This window comes from Misgurnus anguillicaudatus, unplaced genomic scaffold (assembly GCF_027580225.2).
Source record: "Misgurnus anguillicaudatus unplaced genomic scaffold, ASM2758022v2 HiC_scaffold_29, whole genome shotgun sequence".
NCBI lineage: Eukaryota > Metazoa > Chordata > Actinopteri > Cypriniformes > Cobitidae > Misgurnus > Misgurnus anguillicaudatus.
Window position 1 is genome coordinate 8,214,736 of NW_027395279.1, and position 27,083 is coordinate 8,241,818.

Genomic DNA, 27,083 nt, shown 5'->3' on the forward strand with positions numbered 1-27,083 from the left:
CATTAAGGTTTATTTCAGATCATTTACTGAGCATTACATTCGCAAGTCGTGAGCATATTACAACAATTTGCGATTAACTAAATTATTAGTAAACTTTATAATTGTTAGTAGTCTCTAATAAGACAGTCTTTATGAAGTAAATGCAGTTTAAAAATGCGACCTCCGAAGGATGCAGTCTTTTATTTGAGAAACGGCCAGAATTTCACCTACACAAGAAATCTCGCGAGACACACTTAATCTCGCGATACATATTTAATCTCGCGAGATCTCGTCACACCCCTAATAGCTACCCATTACGTTGGCTTGAAAAATATCGGAGCCTAGCATGTCCCTCCACTTATTCAGCAGTCACGATTCCAGGCTTCCGAAAAGAAGCTGGCAACGACCGCTAATTATATCCATCTCGTCGTGCACGCCGAGTTGCATCGCCGTGATACCCATTTCAGTTGCTTCTTTAACTTTGTCCTCCATAAGGACCAACTTCTGCCGAATCCCATAGGAAGGACGGCAAAAACATAAACAAATGCCTTGATCGCGTTTCTCGGTTCCTCTTTTTAAATCAATGCTCTGTCGATATCTTTTAGAACAGACTCAATGTCAGAATCCACACATCTGAATTCACCAGTGGCAGCCATTTCATTGTAAACAGATTGAACACACGCGCTCTTTGGTGACGTGGTTGATACGTTACTGTTGATCATCTGTCCATCATCGTATAAAGCCCGCCCTCACAATTTGATTCGTCGGCCGGTTTTGGGACTCGCATAGTAGCTCCTCAACGGAAAAACGCCAGACCGATCTTCCCGTTTTTCAAATTGTGGGGGGCGGGGCTAAGATCGGCTGGCACCCAGGCTAATAAATATGTGCTCAACCTTGTAAACGGGGCTCTCGGTTTAAACTTCTGGCACCAGGGAGTGAGAGCCTATTCTATAGAATATATTAAATTCAGACAAAGAAAATTCTGTTGACAGTGTGTCTGTGTGATCCTTGACTTTCACTCTTAGTGTGTTATATAGTATATAGTGAGGGAAGAATTTACTGCTCCACTCTGTTGTATGCATGACAGTAATGAGTTTATGCATATGTTCCTGGTATCGGACGCGTGTCCGGTAAACCTCATGGGGAGGGATTTGATGAATAAAATGAATGCTAGCATTTTATGTAACAACCAAGGCCTGAGTATTTCATGTTGAGATCCCAGAATGTTGTCTATGTCTGTGTCTCTGTTATATGTGTATGAATGGGCCTTTCTGAGTGAAGAGTTGCATGCTGAAGGGAAGATAAAATTGCCACAAGCCAGCAAGGTCATTCCAGCTGAAAACATGCATTGCACAGCTCATGTTGTTGAAATAACACAGAGAGAGTGGGAAGAGAAATGGTTTTCTGTAAAGACAGAGGGTTTGACTGTAACCCATATATGCTGTAATGACTCATGGTGTGTGGCACTCGTTCAGTTGACAGGAAAGCAGGAACAAATGTTTGATGTTGCAAAAAATACTAGTCAGCCGTGGGAAAAAGCAGGTGAATTCGCAAAGGCCTACAGCGAGGCTGTTGATTGGGAAACATTGGCAGATAGGGTACAGTTCTCAGAGCAGTTATCAGCACACAGAACAAATTGTGTTTTTTTTCTTTCATGGCTGATAGAGAGAGAGTTGTAATACAGAAAGCTGTTTCTGCAGATTTTAACTCACAAAACAGTTTGTCAGTACACATGACGTGTGCTAGTATTGATTTACCGCAAAAAGTTCTTGACAATGTACCTGATTACCTGTGGGCTAAAGACAAGTATGATGTGGGTTTGATTAAAGGGTGTGAACGAGTAACTATCACCCCAAAGAGTGATTACTGTATAAACAATGTAAACCCCAATATCCTCTAAAAAGGGAGGCGGTTGAGGGGATAAGGCCAGTATTTCAGGCCTTATTGGAAAAAGGGATAATTATTCCCTGCCCACACTCACCTGTGAGAACACCCATTTTTCCTGTACAAAAGGTCAGAGATGCAGGTCAGCCCACAGAGTGGAGGTTTGTTCAAGATCTCCAAGCAGGAAATGCTGCGGTACAAGCAAGGGCACATAACATGCCAAACCCTTACACAATTCTCTCACAGATACCATCTGACAGCCAGTGGTTTTCTGTAGTGGATATTTCAAATGCATTTTCAGTGTTCCTGTCCATCCTGATAGCCAGTTTTGGTTTGCTTTTGTCATGGAGTGACTTCTAGGGCGGAGCTAAAAGTAAGAGGAAAAGTTCCGCCCGGACCGAATTGGACAAACACCCGTTTTACTTCCTGGTTACCCATGGCAACTAAATCAAGCGAAATCAACCACAGGTGTGCAAACGACGTGGCGATTGCTGAGTGGGTGGTTCATATGAGTGAAAGGAGTATAAAAGGAGCATTGAAGATGCAGGAAAGAGGTAGATTTCGGGCGAGTTCACTTCCGCCTTGGGCAAAGCAACAACACCAGCCTCTGAAGAGTCCCAGGCCCCGTTGATCCGGCGACTGCTAGGAAGCGGGCGGAAAGAGTGCGGGGCTGGTCCGGATGAAAGGACGGCGTGGTTGTTGTTTGCAAGGAGGCGCGCTGTTGTGTTGTTGTGTTGGGAAGGAACGCTGCGAGGAAGCAACGGGCTGAAATACGAGTGTGGGGAAACACAGGCTGAAACCGGTGTGGATTCGTTCTGCGAATGAAAGGAGAAGAGAAGAAAGATTCTAAAGAGGGGTGAGAAAAGCAACATTGGAGAAAGTTGATACATGCCAAATGTGTGTGCTTCATTGAAGGTCTGGGCGAAGTAAACGTTGTTGTGGTACATCCTGTGGGTCACATAAGGAGAGAGGAACGGAAAGGAAGAACAATTAAGGACACAGAGATCGTGAGTACCAAGTAAAAGACATCTTTTTGACGGATATAAATCACAGTATTGGAGTGTTACCTGCTGTTAGCAGCCCCACCGTGTATGTTGGGACGGGTGGGCGAGCCGAAGTCTTGGAGACCGAGCTGGCGTTGTGTGGCGGAGCTATCACGACTGGGTAGGACATCACTCGGGTCAGCGAACTCAAGTCTCCCTCAGGGCGGATCCAACCAGGTGAAGAGTACGGACCTTATTCACTGAAGTGTGTGTCGTGCAGTGTGTGAGTCTGTTTTGACGCGAGTGCACATGAAGCCTTTTCAGTGTTGTGCCGTGTCTCTTGTTGTCTGTACTCGCCCAGGCTAAGAGGGTCTCTGTGGAAACGAGCGGGAGCTACCGAGATGGTGGACACCAACTTTCCAACTGCCCGATACAACCCCAGCCCAGAGGAAGTGGACTGCATACGTCGAGTGAGGTACTGGGAGAACATTGTGGAAGGAATCATAACGTCAGAGGACATGTTGAGAGTACTGTATGAAAACTGATTGCTGTGTGTGCCTTATGTGTGGCGGTGCATGTTGAGCTGCTCACCCCACCATCTAGATCTTCGCCTGTCCACAGGAGGAAGGGAAGAGGATGTGTTAGTCCAGGAGGACAGACGTACGGTAGCTGCTCCACTTGAATTCAGTCACCGAGGTGCCATCGGCCACGTTGGCCCTACAAGCCACAGCGGGACGCTGGTAAAAGCTCTCTCTCTTCTCGCCCTCGAACGAAGCGCAGAGGTGACGTATGGTTTTTGTTCCTACTGTTGTCAATACCTACTTACATATCGAGCTAAAGCTATACCCACCCTGTGAAACTCGTAAGCCCAGAGAAAGACCCTGTGAAAGTGTGATACTTACCTTATATCGAGCTGAAGCTATACCCACTCTGTGAAACTCGTAAGCCCAGAGAAAGGCCCTGTGATTGTGCTGATACTTACCTACCCGTTGAGTCTAGGTCAAACCTACCTTGTGTGCCTTGTAATCCGGGATGAAGAGTCTGTAGGAACAATCACGAGCCATCTATCAAGCTGAGTCTCAGCTACCTCACTTCTGTTCCTTACTTGCACTCACAGGAACTATTGGAGCAAAGGAGCCGGGCCCAAGAGGAAACGTTGTCATCAGATCCAGGTAGTTGGTCTCTGCTTTCCCTCATGCTCATTGTGTGTTTTAATCTGCCTTCAGGAGAAGAGAAGGGCGCCACGGGAACAACAGCAACGCAGGAGGTGGACTTTGAGACAAAGGAGCTCCATCCTGTCCTTTCCCTGCAGACCCTTACATGTGTCGGCTGGATCTCCCCTCTCTCCACTCTCTGGACCCCCATCTTCTCCTGAAAAGAGAGAGAGAAATATTTTAGATTCCCTTTCCCCACTTCCCAACTCATTTTAAATAATTTAATAAAGATTGTTACAAATTTTACTTATCCCCCTCTTGTGTCTGGTCATTGGGGTGCTTTTGGGACCTCCTCGAGGTGGAACCTAGGGAGGGGCGTGACACACAAAGTCTGTGGTCCGCCTCGGCCTGTGACACTTTTACATTTGAGGGGTACAGCGAGAGCCCCACGATTTACAAACTCTGCATTGCATTGTTCATTAAAGAAACTTGTATTGGATGATGATGTTGCTTTATTGCAGTACGTGGATGACCTCTTGGTGCCAGAACTGACTCAGCAATCGTGCACAGACAACACCATATGGCTGCCCACTCATCTAGCTAAGGAAGGTCATAAGGTCAACCCTAAGAAAGTCCAGTGCTCGGTCCAGAAAGTAACCTTTCTAGGATATGAAATTACACCAATGGGTAAGTCTCTCTCTCCAAAGAGAATAGAGGCAATAGCTAATATACCAAGGCCCATTACAAAGAAACAAGTAATGTCATTTTTGGGTATGACATCATATTGCAGGACTTTTATTGCTAACTATTCTGAAATGCAACAACCATTGCATGACATGATTTATGAGAAACCTTTGGCATCATCAGAGAAGGTAGAATGGACAGAGAAGGCTGAAAAGGCATTTGTGGAACTAAAACAGACATTACAGCAGGCACCCACTTTGGATTTGCCAGATCAAAAAAAAAAACTTTTATTCATACGGTGGATGAAAGAAATCGCTGTATGCAGGGCCGGATTAACCATACGGGCAACTGGGCAATTGGGGACCACGGTGACAGGCGACACTCTTCAAAATGACATGTTGCAGTATTGTATTTCTATGTACTCTGTATTTCAAAATATCTCCAAGCAGGTTAAAGCAGCCCTACCCCGTCCAGTAGAAGAACCATTACACAACATCAAACCAGGGGATTACGTGGTGGTAAAGAACCTCAGGAGGAAATCCTGGAAAGCCAGAAAGTGGGAGGGGCCCTATCAGATTCTGCTGACAACTCATACCGCTGTAAAGATCGCAGAGCGTGCCACGTGGGTACACGCTGCCCATTGCCGAAGGGTTGGTGCTGGAATCCAAGGGGTGATCCAAAGGGAGGAAGACTAACAGATTGCGTGGTGTGGTGCTACCATACCCGAATCTACAGAGGGAATTAATCATCAAGGGCGCACGACCCCAACTCTAACTGTGCTCAACATCTTCACTACAATTCAAAAGACCTATGTAACGATGAGAGTCATGAAGTTATGAATAAATCATAAAAAGGGAGGAGTGTAGTGGAAGATTTTTTATTTTTATTTTAATTATAGTTTATGAACTTATAATTGTTAAATGCAAAATCCTGTTCTTCTGTTCTTGTGAAAGATTTCTGTTCTTTCCATCTGTTCAGTAGTAAAATGTCCAAAGACTAGGACATTATGCAAAGTCCTACCAGATAAGATAAAGGGGGGCTAGTGAATAAGATAAGTAACAAATGATAAACAAGTGGAAAAATTCAGTAAACGGTAGAGTTTCACTGAGAACAAAATAATTTCTATTTGACCAGATGTGCTTCATGATATGTTTCTTTTGAATGTTTATTTTCTAAGTGACGCTGGAACTAAGATGAGATCTTTGGATCATGGCCGGAGATGGGATGACTGTGTTTTTCAGTATCTTACTATAAATATGCGCTCAACCTTGTAAACGGGGCTCTCGGTTTAAACTTCTGGCACCAGGGAGTGAGAGCCTATTCTATAGAATATATTAAATTCAGACAAAGAAAATTCTGTTGACAGTGTGTCTGTGTGATCCTTTTTGATGTGGCTAAAATTCCACGACAAAAGCACAGATTCTTGGCAAATGTAACTAAAATACTTAAGTATTATACGGTCGCCGTGTTTCACCAAGTAAGCCCTAACCATTTTTAAACCCTTAAATTAGTGTGAAATAATAGTTTGAGGAGTATTTCTTAAAAAGCCCCAACCCAATCCTAAACCTAAATCTAACATGCACACTAATCCTAATCCTGTAATCTGATTGGTTAATGAAAATGTTGATCCAGGACCGACAATGGTGTTGATCCAGGATCACATCCTACTTGGTAAAATCACGTTCACCGTATTATACACCTCTGGAAAGAAGGAAGTGCAACACTGAAATCTGTATTTCTCCTGTCTCAGCGGCAACTGAGAAAATGATGCATGACCATTCAAAAACATGACTAGGGTTCTAACTATACAAAGATTAATGCAAACGGTTGAAGTGTCCCTTTAACTAAATTTTGACCAGATAAACAGGGCTGAGCAAATGGAAAAAGGGACAGCAGAATATTCAGCAGAAACCAGAGAGAGAGAGAGAGAGGGAGTGAGTGAGTGAGTGAGTGAGTGAGTGAGTGAGTGAGTGAGTGAGTGAGTGAGTGAGTGAGTGAGAGAGAGACTTTTATCACAGGTTCATAATGTAAACGGACGAACATCTACACTGCTGTAATTCTATTAAGCCTAAACAATATATTACATAAATAAGGAAACACTTTTCTCAGGTCCTCTGCCTGTTCCTGACTTTCAGACTCTTGAGTGCTGCGCTCTGTCTCCTGACATCTGGCCTCACTTTCCCTCTGTGATGAAGGCACTGTACTCAGCCCTGTATAAAGAAATGGAGGTTAAAGCAACATGTGTGTAATTTTTCAACCTTCATAATATATTTAATAATATATTACCCTTGTGATGGTACATTGAGTTGCACTAGGTTGAATGACACGTACCAAGATACCTGACGGCATATGTATCGCTTGTACTGGCACTACGGAACTTCGGGGTGCGGGTAGTGACAACACAAAAAGAACTACAAAATTTGACTGCTTTACGGCATACCTCACTTCCGCCCCACCCCATTTCATCAAGTTCGGACGTGAGAGCTAACTAGCTTTTGTTTGTGCTGTCATGCGTGCGTATGTTGTTATCATGGCCGAAGCAGTAACAAAACCCAAGAAGGCAAATGCTTTGTCGGAGGAGTCTAGGAAGAGCGTGACAAAATTAAAAGCGAGGATACGAGGATAAACATTGGTACAGTGTTTGCTCGCTGGCATGAGCTAAAGGAGGCGAAGCACTGACCGACCTGCTGACTTGGCCGTCATGCTGTTGGACTAGTAATTTGTTGTCTGCCTATTGTTACGGAAGCTATCTGCTCCTCCATTTCTCTTCATGAATCCAGTAATGCTAGTAGAGGAGCGTATTATTATTATTATGTCTAAAAGGTGTGGGCTACATTCTTGCAAGTAAATAATACATTATTAGATGGACAAATTCATCTTTTAGGCTAACCTGCCTGATGACTGCAGGCTGATAGTCATGTTTGTTTATTTATTTTTCTGGTGAAAGTGTCGTGCCTCAGGCTATAATGCAAATCGATTTTTCAACTTTGCAGATTCATCTAGCTTGTTGGAATAATATTGACGATATATGGCTATTACCACACAAACATTGATTTACAACACAAAAATTGAATTGGCATATCCATTCTGTAAGTCTACTATAATAACGCTGGCTTGTAAACATGAGCTACGTGATCTTTTGTCTTTGAAAAAAATTTAACCCAAGAAAATTATATTGTATAGTGTTTATATATTGTATAATAATATTATATATGAAATTATATGACATGCTGAAATATATGCAGAGTTCGTGGGTTTCGCACGTGTATCCCCTGGTGTAACCATGACAGATTTTACGACAGTAGTAGAAGACAATACTGTTTCCCAACTGTAGGGGGACCCCAAGAGCTAGACTTACATGCTATTTAGGGCTGCCTAACGATTAAGGCCCGGGTATACTTTTTTCCGCGTCCGCGTCCGGCTCGCGCGCGCACGCGTCCGCGCATCTTTCCGAGTATAGTCCCCGCGGCTACACGCGGATGGCCGCGTTCGACACTATACGCAATACAAATGATTTCTTATTCAAATTATTAGTCTAACAGGCTGTCAGGGCAGCACTGATTTGGAGACATTTACAATACATTAAAACATTAGGATAGGTGAAGAAAAGTAACTGATCCACCATTGCAAACACAGTTTAGAACAAACAACAAGACAACAAAGTCGGGAATCAAACAAACATGCTCCACAGCTTTCTGTTCTTGGAAGAAGTAAAAGTTAAAGAAGAAAAACGATAGTGTGTGTGCAAATGCTGTCTATTTCCTTTGTATAATTGTTTATAGTGGAGTGTCCTGTCTAAATATTTTCACGCGCATGCGCGCACTGTCCGCGCGGTCTCAAATTTTGGGCTGCACGCGGACGGTCCGCGCGGCCGGCCGCGGACCCTCCTGATGACGAAAATGACGTCATGCGGACGGCGCGCATACGCGGACGTCCCTAGTATACTTTCGGCTTTAGTCGCGACTAATCGTTTGCAGAATAAAAGTTTTTGTTCACATCATATATGTGGGTGTACTGTGTATAATAATTATGTATAAATAAATACAAACACATGGATGTATAATTTAAAGAAAAAATATATTTATATAATATTTATAATTATATTTATATATAATATTAATTATATATAAATATAAAAATTTATATACACATGTAAATATTTCTTAAATGTATACATGCATGTGTGTGTTTGTATTCATACATAATTATTATACACAGTACACCCACATATATGATGTGAACAAAAACTTTTATTCTGCAAACAATTAGTCGCAACTAATCGTTAGGCAGCCCTAACTGCTATAAAGAGAAATATTTTTATAATATTATTATAAAAACCATAATTCCATTTTTAAGTGTTTTTCCTTTAAAAGAAATTTAAAAGGCAGCCTTTAACGATTAATGGTTAAGCAAAACTGAATGAGATGAGCTAGGTTTGAGAGTTGCCTCTTCCTTTCAGTACAAATGACTTAATTGTGCTACTAAGCTCAGTCTACACCTCTTAATTACTTGTATGTGGATGAATCAAGACATCCAATCCAAATACAGTTTACAGGTTGCTTACAGTGATCCATTTGAGTCTGACAATAAAATGAAATAAAAGAACTGGTGCTTAAATTCTGTCAGGTTGGCTTTTGTTAAGCTTTGGTCACACTACAGGACTTTCAAAGTCTTAAAGGATTAGTTCACCTGAAAACAAAAAAATCCTGATAATTTACTTACCACAATGCCATTCAAGACATCAATGTCTTTCCTAAGTGGAAGAGAAATTAAGTTTTTTGAGGAAAACATTTCTGGATTTTTCTTCACAGATTCAAATGGTTACCACCGTTTTTCAAGTACAAATTGGTGCAGTGTTTGAAGTGCTTTAACTTTGATCTGCATGATCCCAGCTGAGGATGAGCGGAACTATTGGTCATTTTATAAAATAAAAAATATATACTTTTTATACAACTGTTTGGATTAAGCACAAGCCGGAAGACTGGAATCACACATTACATTAGGTTAAAGTTTGTTGATTGCTCCAGGACCAACTCCAGATTCTGAGCCAGTGCCTTGGTCAAGGGCACTGACTGGATAATTAATCTAAATGTGCCCATTTCTGATGGTGCAGGAAACCCACACAAACACGGGAGAACATGTAAACTCCACACAAAAAGGACGAGGGGCCTCATTGACAAAACTGTGAGTAGGATCCTTACTGAAAGTCTACATCCGCATAAAAGCTGAAAATGGCATATGCCAACAAATATTAAGACTTATCAAACAAAACAATGTTCCATTTAGATCACCTGCAAGTGCGTACATGAATCATCCTCTGATCCCACCCTGCAAGCCCATTCTCAAGTTTGTTTTTTTATAGATCACTTTGCGTATGCACGTTTTAGCCCCGTTTTGTGGATACGCAATTGGGTGGACTGGGGTTTAAACCAAGTTACCATATAGAAAATATAAACAAGTGCTTTAACCTACTTCTTTGACGTAATGGACTTTCTTGCAGCCTCTCATTTTCACTCCCTTGACTGATGAGCTCACAGTCACTTGTGGAAGGTTACAATGAACTGGCTTGTTATGGACAAAAGAAGGGAAAATATATATATCACTAACTGGAAACAAAGTTCTTAAGATTAATTACCCATATCTGAATTTTGGTATGAGCAAAATTAGAACAGATAAATTTTTTTATAAATGATTGATAAACCCATTGCTGTGAGAAAATAACTGTTGACTGTGCCTACAACCTGTTGCAAAACATTTCAAATTCTCACACCCACTTCTCCTTCTCGAATCCACAGGACTTTCAGAGTCACTATCGAAGATTTCGTCAGGTTCCTCCTGGAGAAAAAAAGTATGTTATGTGTGATATGATATATAATACATCAAGCCAGTGGTAGTTAAGTATTTAACACCGTTAATCTAAAAAAGGATATGTTATTTATGTAAAGCAGCAAAATAAGCAACAAAAATATTTTTACTTCTAATAAATTGTGTTGCTCATATCTGTCATATAAACTGTTTACTTGTACAGGTTTGCTTATTAATGTCATTTATATAGAGACAAGTGGCTGAACTAATCGAGGCAACTTCTTTTCCACCTCACAGAAAACTGCTTGAGACATTTGGTTTCATTAGTCTTTTGCATCTCTTGACTGTACTCAAAGTGGTACTGACTGTACTGGCCCATAAACAATGCAAATTGCGGTCATTTCTTCTTTAAGTTGTGCTTCAGACTAGTCAGATGTAAAGGAGATCTTCCCAATTAGGCCATCCTGTGCAACATTTGCTCTTGAATCTCCCCTTGGAATGTTGATACTGACGAAAAAGTCAAGCACACAACATCTCTTGAAGTGTTTGCAGGCTTTGTTTTTTTTACAAAACGTGAGTGTTAGCAGTCCTTTGATGAACTGATGGAAAGGGAACCTGAAAGCAATGAAAACACTGACACTTGTGCATTACAAGAGAGCAATACATTTTTATTAATTTTGAATGCAAATTGTAGAATGCAAAAAGCGTAGTGAGCAATGTAGGGGAAGAGAGATCATGAGACATCTGACATGTTGAATGCTATGAGAAGAAGGCATGGGGACGAAATAGAAGAATTTATGGAGAAACGAAACCAAAATATAAGTTTCTAAATAAGGGGTGTTTAAGTGTTTAGGGATTACATGATATGGGAATATGCATCTTTGTTTTTATTGTGATTTTACCAAACACATAAAATACATAACAACGTGTCGCTGATGAAGAAACCTTTTTACTCCAGCCTGCTTCATTACATGACCTCTGGTCCTATTGTTGCAATGGTGAGGGGCGATTTCAAGCTACAATGGAAACATTGTTCACAGTATGCAAAGATTGCATGGAAAGTTTACAAAGTGTGCAATATATAAACTCTGCACACTACCATGGTTACTGTGTAGGGTGCTTGACCTTTCCCTTTCCAGTGTGATGCATTTAAAGAAATATTAACCATGATTTCTATATTTTCTCGACTTTTTTGTACTAGCACTGCAAAATGTCAAGGGTTTGATCTCAGGGAACACACATACTGATAAAATGCACACTTTAAATGTACAATGAAAGCGCTTTGCTTGCAAAAAGCATACATGTACGTATCACTTCTGTAAGTCATTCGTTCGGAAGGTTGGTCTAGCTATACCTTATCCCACTTGACTCCGCTAGGGGCCATGACTGTGATAAAAGCTTGTGTAGATTGCAGTCTATATAACTAAATATCTGTAAAAAAAAGTTGAAGTACAATCTGTGTTAAATTAGGCATTTCTTTATTTAAAGAATAAAACATTCACATAATTAGACATTATTACACTGATGGTTGTTAGATTTTTAATATTTTTTAACATCAGCTTCGAACTATTATTACAGGCTTAAGAAACTATTAAAAAAAGATTTTGGGTGGAGGAGTTGGTGAAACTATGGCAGGCAGCTATACAGCAAATCTTACTTTTTCATTTGTGCATTTCAAATCCGTTAAATCTTTAGTTTACCGGCTATTTTAGCTGCAATAAAACAAATCAAGTAAAATCGCATGCCACGGGAGCACATTCATCACAAAATCATAGTTGTTGATTTTCCTAAATATTATTATTGATGTTAATTCGACTTTGCATCAAAGTTTTTAATGTTTTCTTTGAGGCAGCTCCATTCTTTATAAACACTCAAAAGAAACTGCTCCACTTGATTATTGCTTGTATAAGGTCAACAAATTTTCCACATTAAAACTAATCAAAGCTAAAATCTAAAACAATCATAATATATATTAATATATCATATAATATATATTTTTATGTTATATTTAAGGTAAACAGACAGGCGCGGATCCAGAAATGCGTCCATTAAGCGTTATCCGCATTGTAAACGCGCTGCTTGCGTATCCAGTGTCCAAGCACATAAACGCGTGAACTAATAAACAACAATTTGTTTTTATATATTTTAAGTGTAATGCCAAGCCAGGTGACTTGCACGACCCACCTTATTCTGCAACGCATTTATTGAGAACCCCTAATATAAATTATCCTTTAATGCATTGGAGCAGTTTATGCATTATACTTTTGGACATGAAGTTGCGAGTTTTGCATGGGTTTCATATAAAATAAAATATACCAGGTTTATATTTAGTTGTTTGCAATTTGAAATATTTTACCAGATATTCCTAATAAATGTAACTTGAACTATTTCTGAAATGTTTCTTTAATAAATAACACCGCTCTCTCATAACGCAGCGAAGTACCTATTACATAAAGTGAACAATTGATTGTCGAACAATCGATATCAACCTATTCAGCACCATCGCCATGGACAGCACCTGGTAACGTCGCACGTAAGAAAGTATACCTTAAGAAACCCGCTAAGGTACAGTTCGGGAAACACGCCTAGAAAAGGTAAACCTGTAGTTAAGGTTTAACTTAAGAGTCTTCGTAGCGCGCTAAGAGACAACGTTATTGGGAAACGCAGCCCTGGTTTGAAAATAACAAATGGGAGTATTTGTGGTGTTAATATCATTACAAAATAAATTAGTGTGTGTTTGTTTTTGAGTCAATAAGTTGTGTTTAACTGTCTGTTATTTTATTAAAGTTATAAACAAAGTGTTCACTTTAACTTATCTGATTCAGCACTTCTTTCACTTATTTGTCACATATTTTTTCACACCGTGATTGTATCTCATCATTGTTTGCATTAAAATAAAACTTCTGAAGACTTCTTTTACTGAAGCTTTTAATTTATGACTATTACTATGGTTTTATTACCTGGGGTGGTTATGGATTTCTTATGTAATTGCTATGTTTCCTCCAGCAGATGACACCAGAGACCCTCCAATGTATTTTAAGTTTTTGACAGCGTTGGATTTAATTGCAGTGTAAGTAACATAAAATGCTTATTTTACACTAAAACAATTGTAGTAGGATAGTTAAGTAACCTCTTTAATTTAGGCCACATTATTTTTTTAGTAGCCCAACTAAGGTTAAACACCCTCTGATGATGACTATAGTCTTGCAAAATTAGTTCACTCCAAAATGGGCTGCACAGTATTGTCACTGCTTCTTGACTTCTCAGCGTAAGGATCATCATGAAATTAATATTTAGAAGTGGGTAAAGCCCATGCCATCTAATAAAGAAGTGCATAATTAGTTCACTCCATATACACAAAAAGATGATTCATTGAATTTACTAATTTTTTAAGGTAAGTGGTTGCAGTGAATTTATTTAAGCTACATTTAAACAAAAGTTTTTATTTATTTAATTTATATATATATATATATATATATATATATATATATATATATATATATATATATATATATATATATATATATTAGTTTTTTTTTTGTTTAAATGTAGCTTAAAGTACCATAAAATCATTAAATAAGTGCATTATTTGAGTGTTCATGTGAAGATAAAGTAGCCATATTACATTTACTTAAAAACGTATCATTCCACAATTTATTTGATTGGGGATGTGTGTTCATTGTGTGTGCTAATGTGTGAGTGTGTTATTTGTGCAGCTAGGTCTTTCAGCGGCTTGGTAATTGACACAAAATTACTGAAAATATATATTTGAAAAAACCTGCCTATGACATAATTACAAATATATTGTATGATATGTAATATCTCTCTCCCTCCCCAGAAGACAGTCATTTATTTAGCAGAAAATGCAATTGACCACTAGGTGGACATGGATTGGCAAATTAGTCAAATTAGTGTTAGTAAACACAGCTCATTTACTTCCTGAACATACAATTAAGCAATATCGCTCGAGTAGGAGTGTGATATAGCTCTATATCATCACGGCTGTGATTAGGCCAGAGGCACGAGGCCGTAGGCAATCACAGCCGTGATGATATAGAGCTATATCACACGACTCCGAGAGCGATATTGCTTTTATACAACAGTTCGACGGCACACGTTTGAAAAACGAAAACTAGAAAACAACAACGGAGTTATTTTAAAAGCCTCTTTGTTTGAGAACTACTTCTTCCGCCACGGATTTGAGGGCGGCCAGAATGACAGGTAAAGCTTTCGGCTGCTTTGAAGCTCATAACAACTCAATGGACGGAAAAGCCGTTACTTTATATTACCGTTTCTTGGTCACAAAGTGTAGTTTTAAGATTAGTTTAGTCGAGAATGTATATGTATTATATTTAAATCTGCAGTTGATTAGTAAAGATAGCGCCTGTTTGAACGTTTGCTTAGTGAGATTCGGTACGAATGAGAACCAAAGCATGAGCGGACATCAGTGTTCACTCGCCCCGCTGACCACCGCCCTCTCTGGGCTACATCTCTGACGGATTCCCCGGCTCTCATGTTGGCCTTGTTTGTTTATGATCGTCAAAATGAGATCAAATCAGCAGTATTTGGTGTCATGATCAAACTATTACTTGTTTTTTTATTCATATTTAGTGTCTTTTGTGTTGTTATTGTTTTGGCGCGAGGTAAAAGTTAATAAAACTATACTTATATAACGTTACTATTGCTTTCTCATTTATTCTTAACACGATACGAGCACTTGATTATTATTATTAAACTTTGTTCTTGTCAGTACTATATAAAACGTTTTTTTATAAGTGTCAGAGAGATGTTTTTGCATGCTGCTTATAAATATACCAGTGGGGATATCTCATAACATGTTTTAATAGTCAGGTCACGATAAAATAAATGATCACATTTAAAAGCACATTTAAAAGCTGCGGTGCTTACCTGCAGTTCCACGGTGTTTTCTCGTTCTGATAAGAGATATAGCTGTTTATATTCCTCTTTCCAAGTGTTAATCGTCCACACAATGTGACAAAACATTTCTCCTATTAACTTTAACGTAACATCCAAGAGCGCTAATCTTTGACGGAATAATAACTTCCGATTGGGGATTCACAGACTGATTTATGAGCTAGTAATCTAATGAGACACACGGAGAGTGATTCAAAACAGGGCGTCTGTGTTTTTTCATTCAGAGATGAGCCTGCTTAGGACCTCCATTCACTAGGTGGCGGAATAATACGAAAGGTGAAGCGATTACAGTGCCGATATCAGCGCAATATCGCATAGCTCTTAGGCAATCAGATTCGAGAACCAGAAAGAACTGTTGTATAAAATGCTATATATTTAGTGGGTAAGGTAAAGAATATACTAATTAGAGTGTAAGCTATATGTTCACTGACTATTGCTAACTATAAGCTAGTTATTTAATTAGCATTATTTATTTTGTCAAATATATCCTGGTAAATTAGATATCATTAGTCTTTTGTATTTCAGAGTGTATTGTCACATAAATAGTTGCTTTAATCAGTCAATTAAATGAGTAATGTTTCTTAAACACCGAATTGCTTTATTCAAGCTGTTACATTAAAAACACTATGGGTGCCTTCGCCTCTTGGCCTCCAATAAGGTGATTATTACATTATTGGCTGCAGTTATTACATTTTAACGTTTTTTTTTCTTATAATGTAATAACCAGCCAATAATGCTATAGCTTACTACATTATTGGCAAAAAGTTATAACGTTATTGGTTTAAACATTTTATTACATGTTATTATGTTATCATTCTTTAACTTATACTTGTACTGCTATACAGTATAGTATATGCACTGTCCAATTCTGCTGCTGGAGGGAAACTGTCCTGAGTTTAGCTCTCCAATCTAAGTTAAACACACTTGAATCAGCCAATCAAGGTCTTCAAGACAGGTGTGTTACGTCAAGTTGAATCTAAACTTTGCAGGACAGTGGCCCTCCAGGAGCGACTTTGGACACTCCTGCACTATTTTAAGCTGATTCTGATGCTCTATACTTCCCCTTTGCAGATCCTTGGCATTGTCATCCCCATTTATATTGCACAAATCATGTCTCCTGGGCCCTGGCATGAATACTGTGTCAACGATACTATAACAATAATTCATTTGAATAAATAACTATAAAAGCATTGGAAATTGATTTTACTTTTTCAAGGTGGATTGACTCTGGTGGATTGGCCTTCCACGACACCATCACAGCAAGTATGCCAACCTGCAACCGTATGCAGTATAAACTCCTGTCAATCTATCAGTTACCCGTTTTAATAAGTCGTATGTAAAGTTACATTTTGGATTGACTGTTTGCTTTGGACAGATGCCACCTAACATCCTCTGGCAGATCCTGATGGTGATGTGGCTTTCTGGAGACTTTCATTGATGTGCAAGGTTTTCAGGGATGTTGTCAGCAAGCCCATATTCAAAGAAGAGGCCCACTTTGTGTGGCTGGACAGTAAGTTCTTTAAATCTAAGTTGTGAGTACTGTAAAAGGTACTTGAGAAAGTCTATCTGTTCATCTGTTCAATCTAGGGCTGGACCAGAATATTTGATTATTCGAATATTCGTTCCGCGGGTTGACATTCGATTTTTAGTTTTGAGATTGTATATATATAGAGATTATTAGCGTTAAAGGAGCAATTTGTAAGATATTTGCAGTAAAATATACAAAAACCACTAGGCCAGCATTATATACAGTGCCCTTCCCAATTATTGTCACCCCTGTTTAAGATGTGTTAAAAGCGATCAAATTAATTATTTCTTTTTTTGCAGAAGCATAATCTCTAACAGAAAAATTTTGAAAAATACCATTTAGCACAAGTTAATAATAATTTTTAAAAAGTCCACGAATTAGGAAAAAATATATATATTATAAAATCACCTGTTCCACAATTATTGGCACCCTAACAATTCCTATGAATAATAATAATAAAAAAGTTTTAAATATATTTTTCTGTAGTTGCTAAAGTTGGTCAGGGTATCTAGGAAGTTTTAATTAGTAATTCATCACTTCCTGTTTCCCTGGAGTATAAATATGACGTGACAAAGAGGTTTAATTCTCTTACCCATTTGTCATCATGGCAAAGAGAATAGAACACACCATTCAAGTAAGGTAGATGTGTGTCGACCTCCATAAGTCAGGCAATGGCTACAAGAAAATAGCCACTTGCCTTAACTTGCCCATATTTACAGTCAGAGGAATCATTAAGAAGTTTAAAACAACTGGAACAGTGACAAACAAGGCTGGAAGAGGACCCAAGTTTATCTTGCCACAACACACAGTGAGGAGTATGGTTAGAGAAGTAAAACATTTTCCTAAGCTTACTGTCACAGAATTGCATCAAAGAGTGGCATCAGGGGTTACAAAGTCTCCATAACAATTATCAGAACATCTACACATGCCAACAAGCTGTTTGGGAGGCATGCACGGAAAAAGCCTTTTCTCACAAACGCAAACATCTGGAGTTTGCAAAGCGGTACTGGAACTTCAACTGGGATCATGTGCTTTGGTCAGATGAGACTAAGATTGAGCTTTTTGACAACAAACACTCTAAGTGGCTCTGGCGTAAAACAAAAGATGAGTATGCCGAAAAGCACCTCATGCCCACCGAGAAGTACGGTGGAGGATCTGTGATGCTGTGGGCCTGTTTCTCTTCCAAAGGCCCTCAGAACCTTGTTAGGGTGCATGGCATTATGAATGCTTTGAACTACCAGGACATTTTAAATAAAAACCAGAGGGCCCCTGCCAGAAAGCTGAAGATGGGTCGTCATTGGGGCTTTCATCAGGATAATGATCCAAAATATGTGACAAAATCTACAAAAAAATTGTTCAGCAGTCACAAACTCAAGGTCCTCCCATGGCCATCTCAGTCCCCAGACCTCAACCCAATCAAAAACCTGTGGGGCGAGCTAAAGAAGAGAGGACCCAGGACACTGGACGATCTAGAAAGATTGTGCAAAGAAGAATGGTCAAAGATCCCTCTCTCTGTGTTCTCCAATCTTATGAAATGTTATAGGAGGAGATTAAAGGCGAAGTCCACGATGTTTGAAAAACGGTTTGGAAAAGGAGATGGGCCAACTACCAAAACACACTTTAACCAATCAAATCAAATCAAATGCCGGGTTGCGTATGTGTGGGGCGGGTCTATCAACAGAAGGTCCAGATTCTATTGGGGTAGGGGCGTGTTTGTTTAGGTGATTTCAAATATCAACACTGGCTTTCGAATATCATCATGGACTCCGCCTTTAAGTGCTGTCGTGTTGGCAAAAGGGGGTTGTACAAAGTATTAATATCAGGGGTGCCAATAATTGTGGAACGCATGATTTCAAGTTTTTTTGTCTAAACTTGTAAATTCTTTACCACCAAAGTAATGTACTTAAATCAAAGGTTGGATTTATGTCTTTTTTGCATTTGGGTTCTATGTTGTTTAAATAAAAAGGAGAATTTTTAAAACAGGGGTGCCAATAATTGTGGAGGGCACTGTATATACATATATATACAGTAAACCTATATATATATATATATTTAGGTATAGGTTTTACATAATTTGATACATTGTTCATATTCTGTGACTTATAAATGTCGGCAAATGCAGAGAGATAAATATATATTTATATTAGACATATTAAGTAAGGGATAATGTAGAGGCAGCCGGTAGTTATTGGGAAATAAGCCCCGACAGTGTGATCAGGACCCGCAGGGCCGGTTTTTGCTATGGGCAATGTGGGCGAACGCCCAGGGCGCAATCTATGTGAGGGCGCACGAGCGCCCTAAAAAAAAATATATATAAAAAAACCGCTAATTTCCATGTCAAGTTAGTGCTGAGAAACACAGGTTGTGTGCGTGTCAGAAGAGGCACGGGTGAGGGGGGCGGGGAATCAACTTGCGAATGCAAGTCCCTCGCTCGCCTTAAGGGGGGCGAGCGAGGGATTGACTGATCCCAGGGATTCCCAGGCCACACAACACAAACTGCTGCGTCTGCTTCCAAATAAATTGTATTTTTCATTCCTAAAATTAACATAGACCCATATACACCTACGAACATGTAATTAATTGGGTTATGTAAAAAAATTCTGTAGAGTCATCTACGTGACTCCGTCACGTGACTCCGGTTGATTGACGGGCAAAACGGACGTTGTTGTTGTCAAAATGTAATGCAAAGTTAATGATGTCGAGTCTTCATCTTCATCATCATCAAATTAAAAGACCAAAGTAGCCATCTCAGTTGCCCGGTTTAGAAAAAGAAGATGAGGAGAAACGGGCAAAAGATAAAGGTATGCCGATTTCTATGAGTGACGACGTGAGTGAGTGACAGTAGGAAATAGGCTATTTATATTAGCTTTGCACTCTTGCTAATATGTTGCTATTAGCCACAGAATACGACTGTATTTGGTTTTAGTTAGAATTGAGGCATCATGTCATGCAACTAAATTCACTCTATAGGCAACACAGTCTAGTTTATGTGTGCAACACAAAAAGTGCAAATTCACACAGACCTCTGACTGTGTAATTTTTTATTGCTTTACGCTATATGTGTCAAATTAAATAACTAAGTTCTAATATACATTGACATGGCATTTTGTAAGCTACAGTGATATAGCTTTCTAAATAATTTGTAGTGTTTGCTTAGTTTATAGGATGTTAACAAATACTAATAAAATGTGTCATTTTAATTGTAACTGATGCATGTGTGAAATAAGTGTATCTAACTTACATAATTGTATCTTAATTGTAAATTCAGGGGCACTTCTGACATATTTTAGAGCTAGAGCACCCACTGGCCAAAATGAGGAGTCAGATACTGCCACAGCAGCAACTGTGTGTGTGTGTGTGTGTGTGTGTGTGCGCGCGCGTGCGTGTGTGCGTGTGCATGAGTTGGTGTTACATGTTTTTCTCTGTTCTTGTTACCTTTTTGTATTTAAGATTATATATAACAAAATAATACATGTTGGTGGCGGGGTTTGGGGGTAATAATTTTTTTTCTGGGGGCGGCCAAGGGATGGTTCGCCCAGGGCGTAAATCTAGCCAGGACCGCCACTGAGGACCCGACGCGAAGCGGAGGGTCTTGTATCACACTGAAGGGGCTTATTTCCCAATAACTACCGGCTGCCTCTACATTATCCCGCTTATTACACGGCTACTTGCCACATAAGAAAAAAAACTGGACATGAATATGAATTTGAAACATTTTATTGGCATATTTGTTTTAAATTAACATTTTTATCCTTCCGCGAAACTTTGCACAGCATAAAATGATCGTAATACCTTATTAAGATCCGCTGCTTCATACTTGTCTGTCTGTTTCTCTTTTAGCCAGTCTTTGAGAAGTTTTAATCCCCATTCTGTATTTTTGTGTGTGTTGGCTTCGTAGCTGTCATGCTCTATTTTGTCAAGTTCAGTCTCAGTAAGCTGTCTGTGTCTTGTCGTGGTTGTCGAGTGTTTGTCACAAGATGGCGCCATACAGACAGTAATCTTTATTGATCTTTATTGGCGCGGAGCGATTTTACTCGTGCAAGTAGTCCGGCTATGCGTTATTAATTTGGAGCGGTTATTATTTGAAAAGAACGAACCTGCAAATGTCTCAACTGACCAATCAGAATCAAGCATTCCAGAGAGCCGTGTAATAAGGTGTTATAATACTTTCATATATTTAATACATCAAAATGGCATGACAAATTACTGACAAATGTTTAATTAGATTTTCATCACACTTTCACTTAAAAATATTACTAAAACAATAATAAATAAATAAATAAATAGCACTGCCTTATTCAAATTCTAGAAGTGCATTTGCTTAGCCAATCAGAAAAGCATTAACAGCTCTTAACGGCAACGAATGGCACTTAGTCTCTATTACTTAAAGATTAATTTACTCTAAACAGGTTTTTAAAACTCATAATAAATCCTTATTTGCTTATTTGATTCATTCAGTTTTTTTACTGAGCAGTACTGGTGTACTTACTAGTGAACAGCTAGCTTTGAAAATGTGTTAGCTAGCGAAACATCTGTAATTAACTCGATCCTTACTTGTCACCATGCAAAGGTTTTTAAAACCTCTTAGAAAACCCAAGGCAAGGACTGATAACGTAGGAGTTACCTCTTCGCAAAGCATGTGTGATGCTGTACTTGTGCCAAACGAAGCACAGTTAGACAGTTCTCCAAGCACCACTGAACATGTAGCTAGTGCTGTCTGCACAGAACAAATGTGTAGATGGTGTTAGCCATGAGCTGAATGATACGGTTCTAACACAGCCAGTGTTAAACTCTTACCCAAAACGCATGTTTGGTAGCACAACCTTGGTTGGAATATTCTGTGCAGCTGGATGCATACTTTTGTTTCCGCTGTCACAAATTTGGAACTGGAAATGACAAAGATCTTGTTTTCACTCACCGTGGATACACAAACTGGAGTCAGCACTGGAGAAAGATAAGGGGCTTCAAAAGCATGCATCCTGCTATGGGCACATACATGCTGAGACCACATGCGCAGATATGAGCGTAGAAAGGCCAGCGGTGAAACCATAACCTGTCTGTTAGGACAGTCCCATGTGGAGAAAAAAGGCTATTATGTTAAATCTCTAGCTGAAGTTGTGCACTTTCTTTCTGTCAATGAACTTGCATTTCGTGCAAGTACTGAAAGCTCTCATTCTGAATCTGAGAGTGGAGAATATAGCACTGGCCTCTTCCTTAAACTTTTTGAGTATACGATGAATGACACAAAACTGGCAGAAATTGTGAGAAGCATACCTCAAAATGCCAAATACACTTCTAACCACATGCAAAATGAAATAATTGATATTTTAGCACAGTGTGTGCTGAATGAGGTTAAAGGAAAATATGAAAGTGCAGACACACCAGAATTTTGCATAAAAAGTGATGGAACTCGAGATCAATGTACAGTAATGTGGAAAACCTGTCCCTGGTGATAAGGTTTGTGTGCAACTCAGTTCCAGAAGAGCATCTAATTGGACTTTAAGCAGTTAGATGCTGAGTACATTACTTCACAAATTCTTACAGTCCTGAATAATTAAGGCTATAGTACTGACAAGATAATCAGTCAATGCTATGATGGCGCTTCTGTAATGAATGGTATCAGGGGTGGGGTGCAAGCACTGCTTCAAAAGAAACTTGGTAGAGAAATACATACATTGTTACAACCACCAACTTCACTTAGCTGTATACATGCAATTCAAGCAGAACCTTGTGCTCGAACATTTTCTGATTTATCTTCAGCACTCCACTCACTTTTCCATCGCCATTATGTTGTTCAAAACTATGATGTGACAAAGTGTTTTGTGGACAATAAGGAGAATGTTTTCAGAATGTTTAAGTTTCAATTACAGTATAAATAAAGGAGCTCTTTCTTAGATTTTCAGATTTTTTTTGTTTTTTGCAGCAGCCACTATGAAAACCAGGACCACAATGGAACAATGTTGAGTGGCAAACAAAATGGCTGGTTTTCATAGCTGCTGCTGCGAAAATGCCAGTATAGAGTAAAAATTATGATAATATGCTTTGGAATCTATGTTTTACAAATAAAAACACTGAAAAAATACAAATACTTGAAGAAATACTTTTAAGTAGAAAGTAAAACATCTGCTTTATAGTGACCCTAGCAATTGTCAACCCACCTGTGGTCAGTGGACGTTGGCATGGACGATCCATTTACTTCTCCTTTCGGTGTTTTTTTTTTTTTTTTGGCAGTCTGTAAAACGGTCATAATTTTTGTTCCTCTCCATGCATGGACGTCTAAGCTCCACCCATTTGCTCTGCATTGAGAAGCCTCTCGGCTGTGGTATAGAGCTCAGATTGCGCAAAACCAGAGAGGAGAGAAGACCGGAGGAAAATTAAACTTTATAGTAGTGGATGTAATTGAGTAAAAAGTTTAAAATAACCTTTAATATACATCAAGTTACACATAACAAGAAGATATTGAGTGGATTCTGCTTTTATTTTTTTTTAGTGTTGGATGTGGTGGTGAGTTGGTGGTGAGTTCATTTAATGTAAATATAAATGTTTAAATGAGTCAACGACAGCAGTTGTTGTAAAAGCAGATGTTGGTTATGTTATTTATATGTGCAGTAGTCTAGCTCAGTGATTACCAACCGAGGGTAGGCTACTCAGGGGGTAAGCGAAAAGATTTAGATTTTGCTTTGATCTAATTTCATTTTAATAAAAATGTCTCTCGTTTTTCCAGTTATTGACCTAAGATCGATTTTTGTGAGGAAAGCATTGTAAAAATGATTACTTTAAATGTCTTTAAACGAATTTAAATTGTGAGTAAATGCGCTGCATGCGCCAAAACACAATAGCGATGTCCAACTCAAGAACGATCTGACTATTTTCAATGAACCTGAATCGTTTCTAAATACAAAAAGTTTATTAATTATAAATAATGTTCAAATAATGACATTCATTCCCACTGCCATAGCATTTTGCTTCTCTTTATATTTGGAACAGAATAATTTCAGTTATTTGCACACTTAATTATCAGTAACTTAAATTGAGATTTTAGAAAATTTAGGGCCAGATTTACTAAGAAGGACATGAGAGCTCAAATCCAAACAAGCGCCTATTGGGGGTGGAACATCTGCATGTGATTTCCTACAAAGGCGCAAATAAAATAACACACGCCCAGCCAACATTGCATGGTGGGGCCTATGTGGGCCCTATATGGGTTTGTCCATGGGTTCCCCTATAGCTCCACCTAGCCCACATGAATTTGATATAGAGGGTTTGCACACCGTCGGCGAGAGGACTGCAGTTACGCTCACTGAGTGGCAAAAGACAAAGCGGCAGCATTTGAGTACAGCGTGACATCGGTGAAAACACGGTGGAAACGCGTCCAAATGGGAAAAAGCTGTTGTGCGTTAGACTGTACTAAGAGATTAACAAGATTTCAGAGCTATCGTTTTACACACTGCCAAAAAACACAGAAAGGAAAAGTAAATAGATTGTTCATTCCAACGTCCACAGACCATATGGGACCCACATATATTGCACATGTGAAGCCCATGCCCACATGTAACCCATGCTGCCCAGATAGGACCCACGTGGGGCCTACATATCAATGTTGGCTGGGAATAATGATATAAGCACATTTCCATAATGACCATTAAAACCTAAGAGCAGCGCAGATTAGTAGGGTTGCAAATAAGTGATTCCAGCTAACAAAGTAAAAGTATTATACACTAAGAAGAACCGGAGGATGAAAGGTGAAGGGTTAATATAATTTTTGAAACACCTGATTTGACTTCCCCTCGTGACTTCTCCTCATCTTTTCTCCAGCAAATTAAACATAACATGGCTTGGCAAACGATATATATATATATATATATATTTTTTTTTTTTTTTCTTTAAGTATATTAAACTAAATTGAAATTCTCTTCTTGCGTCTGAAAAGAAAACTTCTACAAATGCATATGCAATAAGGTCGCAAAAATAACACCTTTTTCAGAGCTAAATATCTGCTGCGTGTCTTTAGTAAGTTCAGTCATTATTTAACACCAAAATGATGGTTTGTGCAAGCTGTTAAAGCTGTTGTAAATCTGGCCCTTAAAGGGGTCATATGATTAAATTTTTAAAGATGCAAAATAAGTCTTTGCTGTTACCCGAGTCTGTATGTGAAGTTTTATCTCAAAACACCCCACAGATAATTAATAATTGCAGTCAAAATTGCCATTATGTAGGCCTGAGCAAAAATCTGCCGTTTTTGGGTGTGTCTTTTAAAATACAAATAAGCTGATAAAATCAAACACTGATTGCAATGATGGTGGTTTGTTGAAATAAACATGTTTTATCAGTCATTGCTTTTTACTTTAATGTTTTTAATTAATAAATTAATTAATGTTACTAATTATTTATCTTTAAAAAACAACTTTGGTTTAGTTTCGATGAAGGGGTACTTTAGCCTTACTGATCTGTTGGGGTAGTTAGGGCTAAAAAGGTTGGGAACCACTGGTCTAGCTCACGCATGTGTACCTGAAATGCACGTGTAACGTTACCTGTAATGCACGTGTCTGCAAAAGTAAAATGCAATACATAGTTAATGCATTTACCTATGCATTTATCTTCTCCTCCTGTCCATACGATCATTTTTGTACTGTGTGACAGAGAGTCGCAGGTTATGACGCAATCATTAGCCTATTTTTTACAAAAACTGCTTTTACTGGGCCATAACGTAAAATACAAGGTAATGGAGCCTTTAATACATTTTCGTGTTTCTTTTGCAGGCTGCAGCGTGTCTTCACTATCCGGAGGGACATTTTCAAAGATATCTTCTCCTTTCTCTTTGTTGGCTATTTAAAGCACAGAATAACTTCTGAGAGCATTTCTTTGGTGTACAGACTTATTAGCACACTCAGAATGCAAGCTGTAAAGTCAAAGACACTAGGACTAATCCTAGCCTTTTTAGGTTGGATCGGGGCCATCGTGTCCTGTGCTTTACCCAAGTGGAAGATCACCACTAACATCCAGTCACAGACTGGAACACAGCATACCATATGGGAGGGAATCTGGAAGAGATGTGAGGGAAGCCCTGGAGAGATGCAGTGTGAAATCTACGACTCCATGACCCTCAGCTCGGACCTGCAGGCGGCCCGGCCTCTGTGCATCGTCGTTATCGTGATGGGAGTGCTCGGAATTTTCTTCTTCATCGTGGGCGCCTTTTGCTATGATCAAGTTATGATCGTCTCTGGTGGCACCTTCATTTGCGCTGCCATTTTGCTGTTGATCCCCGTGTGCTGGGCAACTTACAGTACCATCAAGCATATCTTTCCTGTCATCAATTCTGAATATATCGAGATTCGGAAAATAGGTGCATCTCTGTATTTGGGAATGGCATCCACTGCTCTTCTGTTTGGTGGAGGGAGCATTCTGGGCTGCAACTGCCTCCCAGATTCGGTTTTAAAAGTTTGTTTGAAAGGCTGCAATGCATTAATTTCATAAGCTACCTAATTTGTAAAAACATATATTTTTTTATTTTTGTCTTGTTTTCAGTACAAATATTGAAAAATGTTTAAATCAAGATGCATTTTCTTGATAAGCAAATTCACCTAAGAAAAAAAAATATAACTTTAAGACAAAAATATAAAATTTAAGAGAATTTGTGCTTAAAACAAGCAAAAAAGAAATCTGCCAATGGGGTTTTGGTTTAAAAACATATTATCTTGAGTCATTTTGCTCATGAAGAAAATGCATCCTGATTTAAGTTTTTTTATATAATATTTGTACTGAAAACAAGACAAAAATACTAAGAATACTTTTTTTGCCAGTGTTTCTAATTCAATTAGTTGAACAATTAGACAATCTTTTATGCAATGCACAGATATGACATACCCCATTAAGGTTATATTTTATATACACTGTTTTAATTTGTTTTATTTCTCTTGATTTTATTCTTATTTTTAACTGTTTTATACTTTTATTCCTGTTTTATTCTTTTTCACACATTTAAAGAGTTTTTATTAAAATCACATTTATTTTCTTTTAGTTGATATTTTAAATTCATGTATCTTTGATTTTTTTGTTTTCTCATTTCTATGTAAAGCACTTTGAATGACCTCTGTGTATGAAATGTGCTATAATAAACTTGCCTTGCCTTGC

At 38.7% G+C, this 27,083-nt stretch overlaps 2 protein-coding genes across 2 annotated transcripts in view; both read left to right on the forward strand.

The window, feature by feature from the left end:
- Nucleotides 1-27,083, forward strand: part of LOC129421468 (cation channel sperm-associated protein 1) — a 119,309-nt gene that overhangs the window by 33,309 nt on the left and 58,917 nt on the right. The gene's annotated exons all lie outside the window — the stretch shown is intronic.
- On the forward strand, nucleotides 23,301-27,024 carry LOC141362904 (claudin-4-like). Its single transcript, XM_073865169.1, has 2 exons — nucleotides 23,301-23,467; nucleotides 25,712-27,024. The coding sequence occupies exon 2, from the start codon at nucleotides 25,845-25,847 to the stop codon at nucleotides 26,424-26,426; it is 582 nt and encodes a 193-aa protein (XP_073721270.1). The 5' UTR covers nucleotides 23,301-23,467; nucleotides 25,712-25,844; the 3' UTR covers nucleotides 26,427-27,024.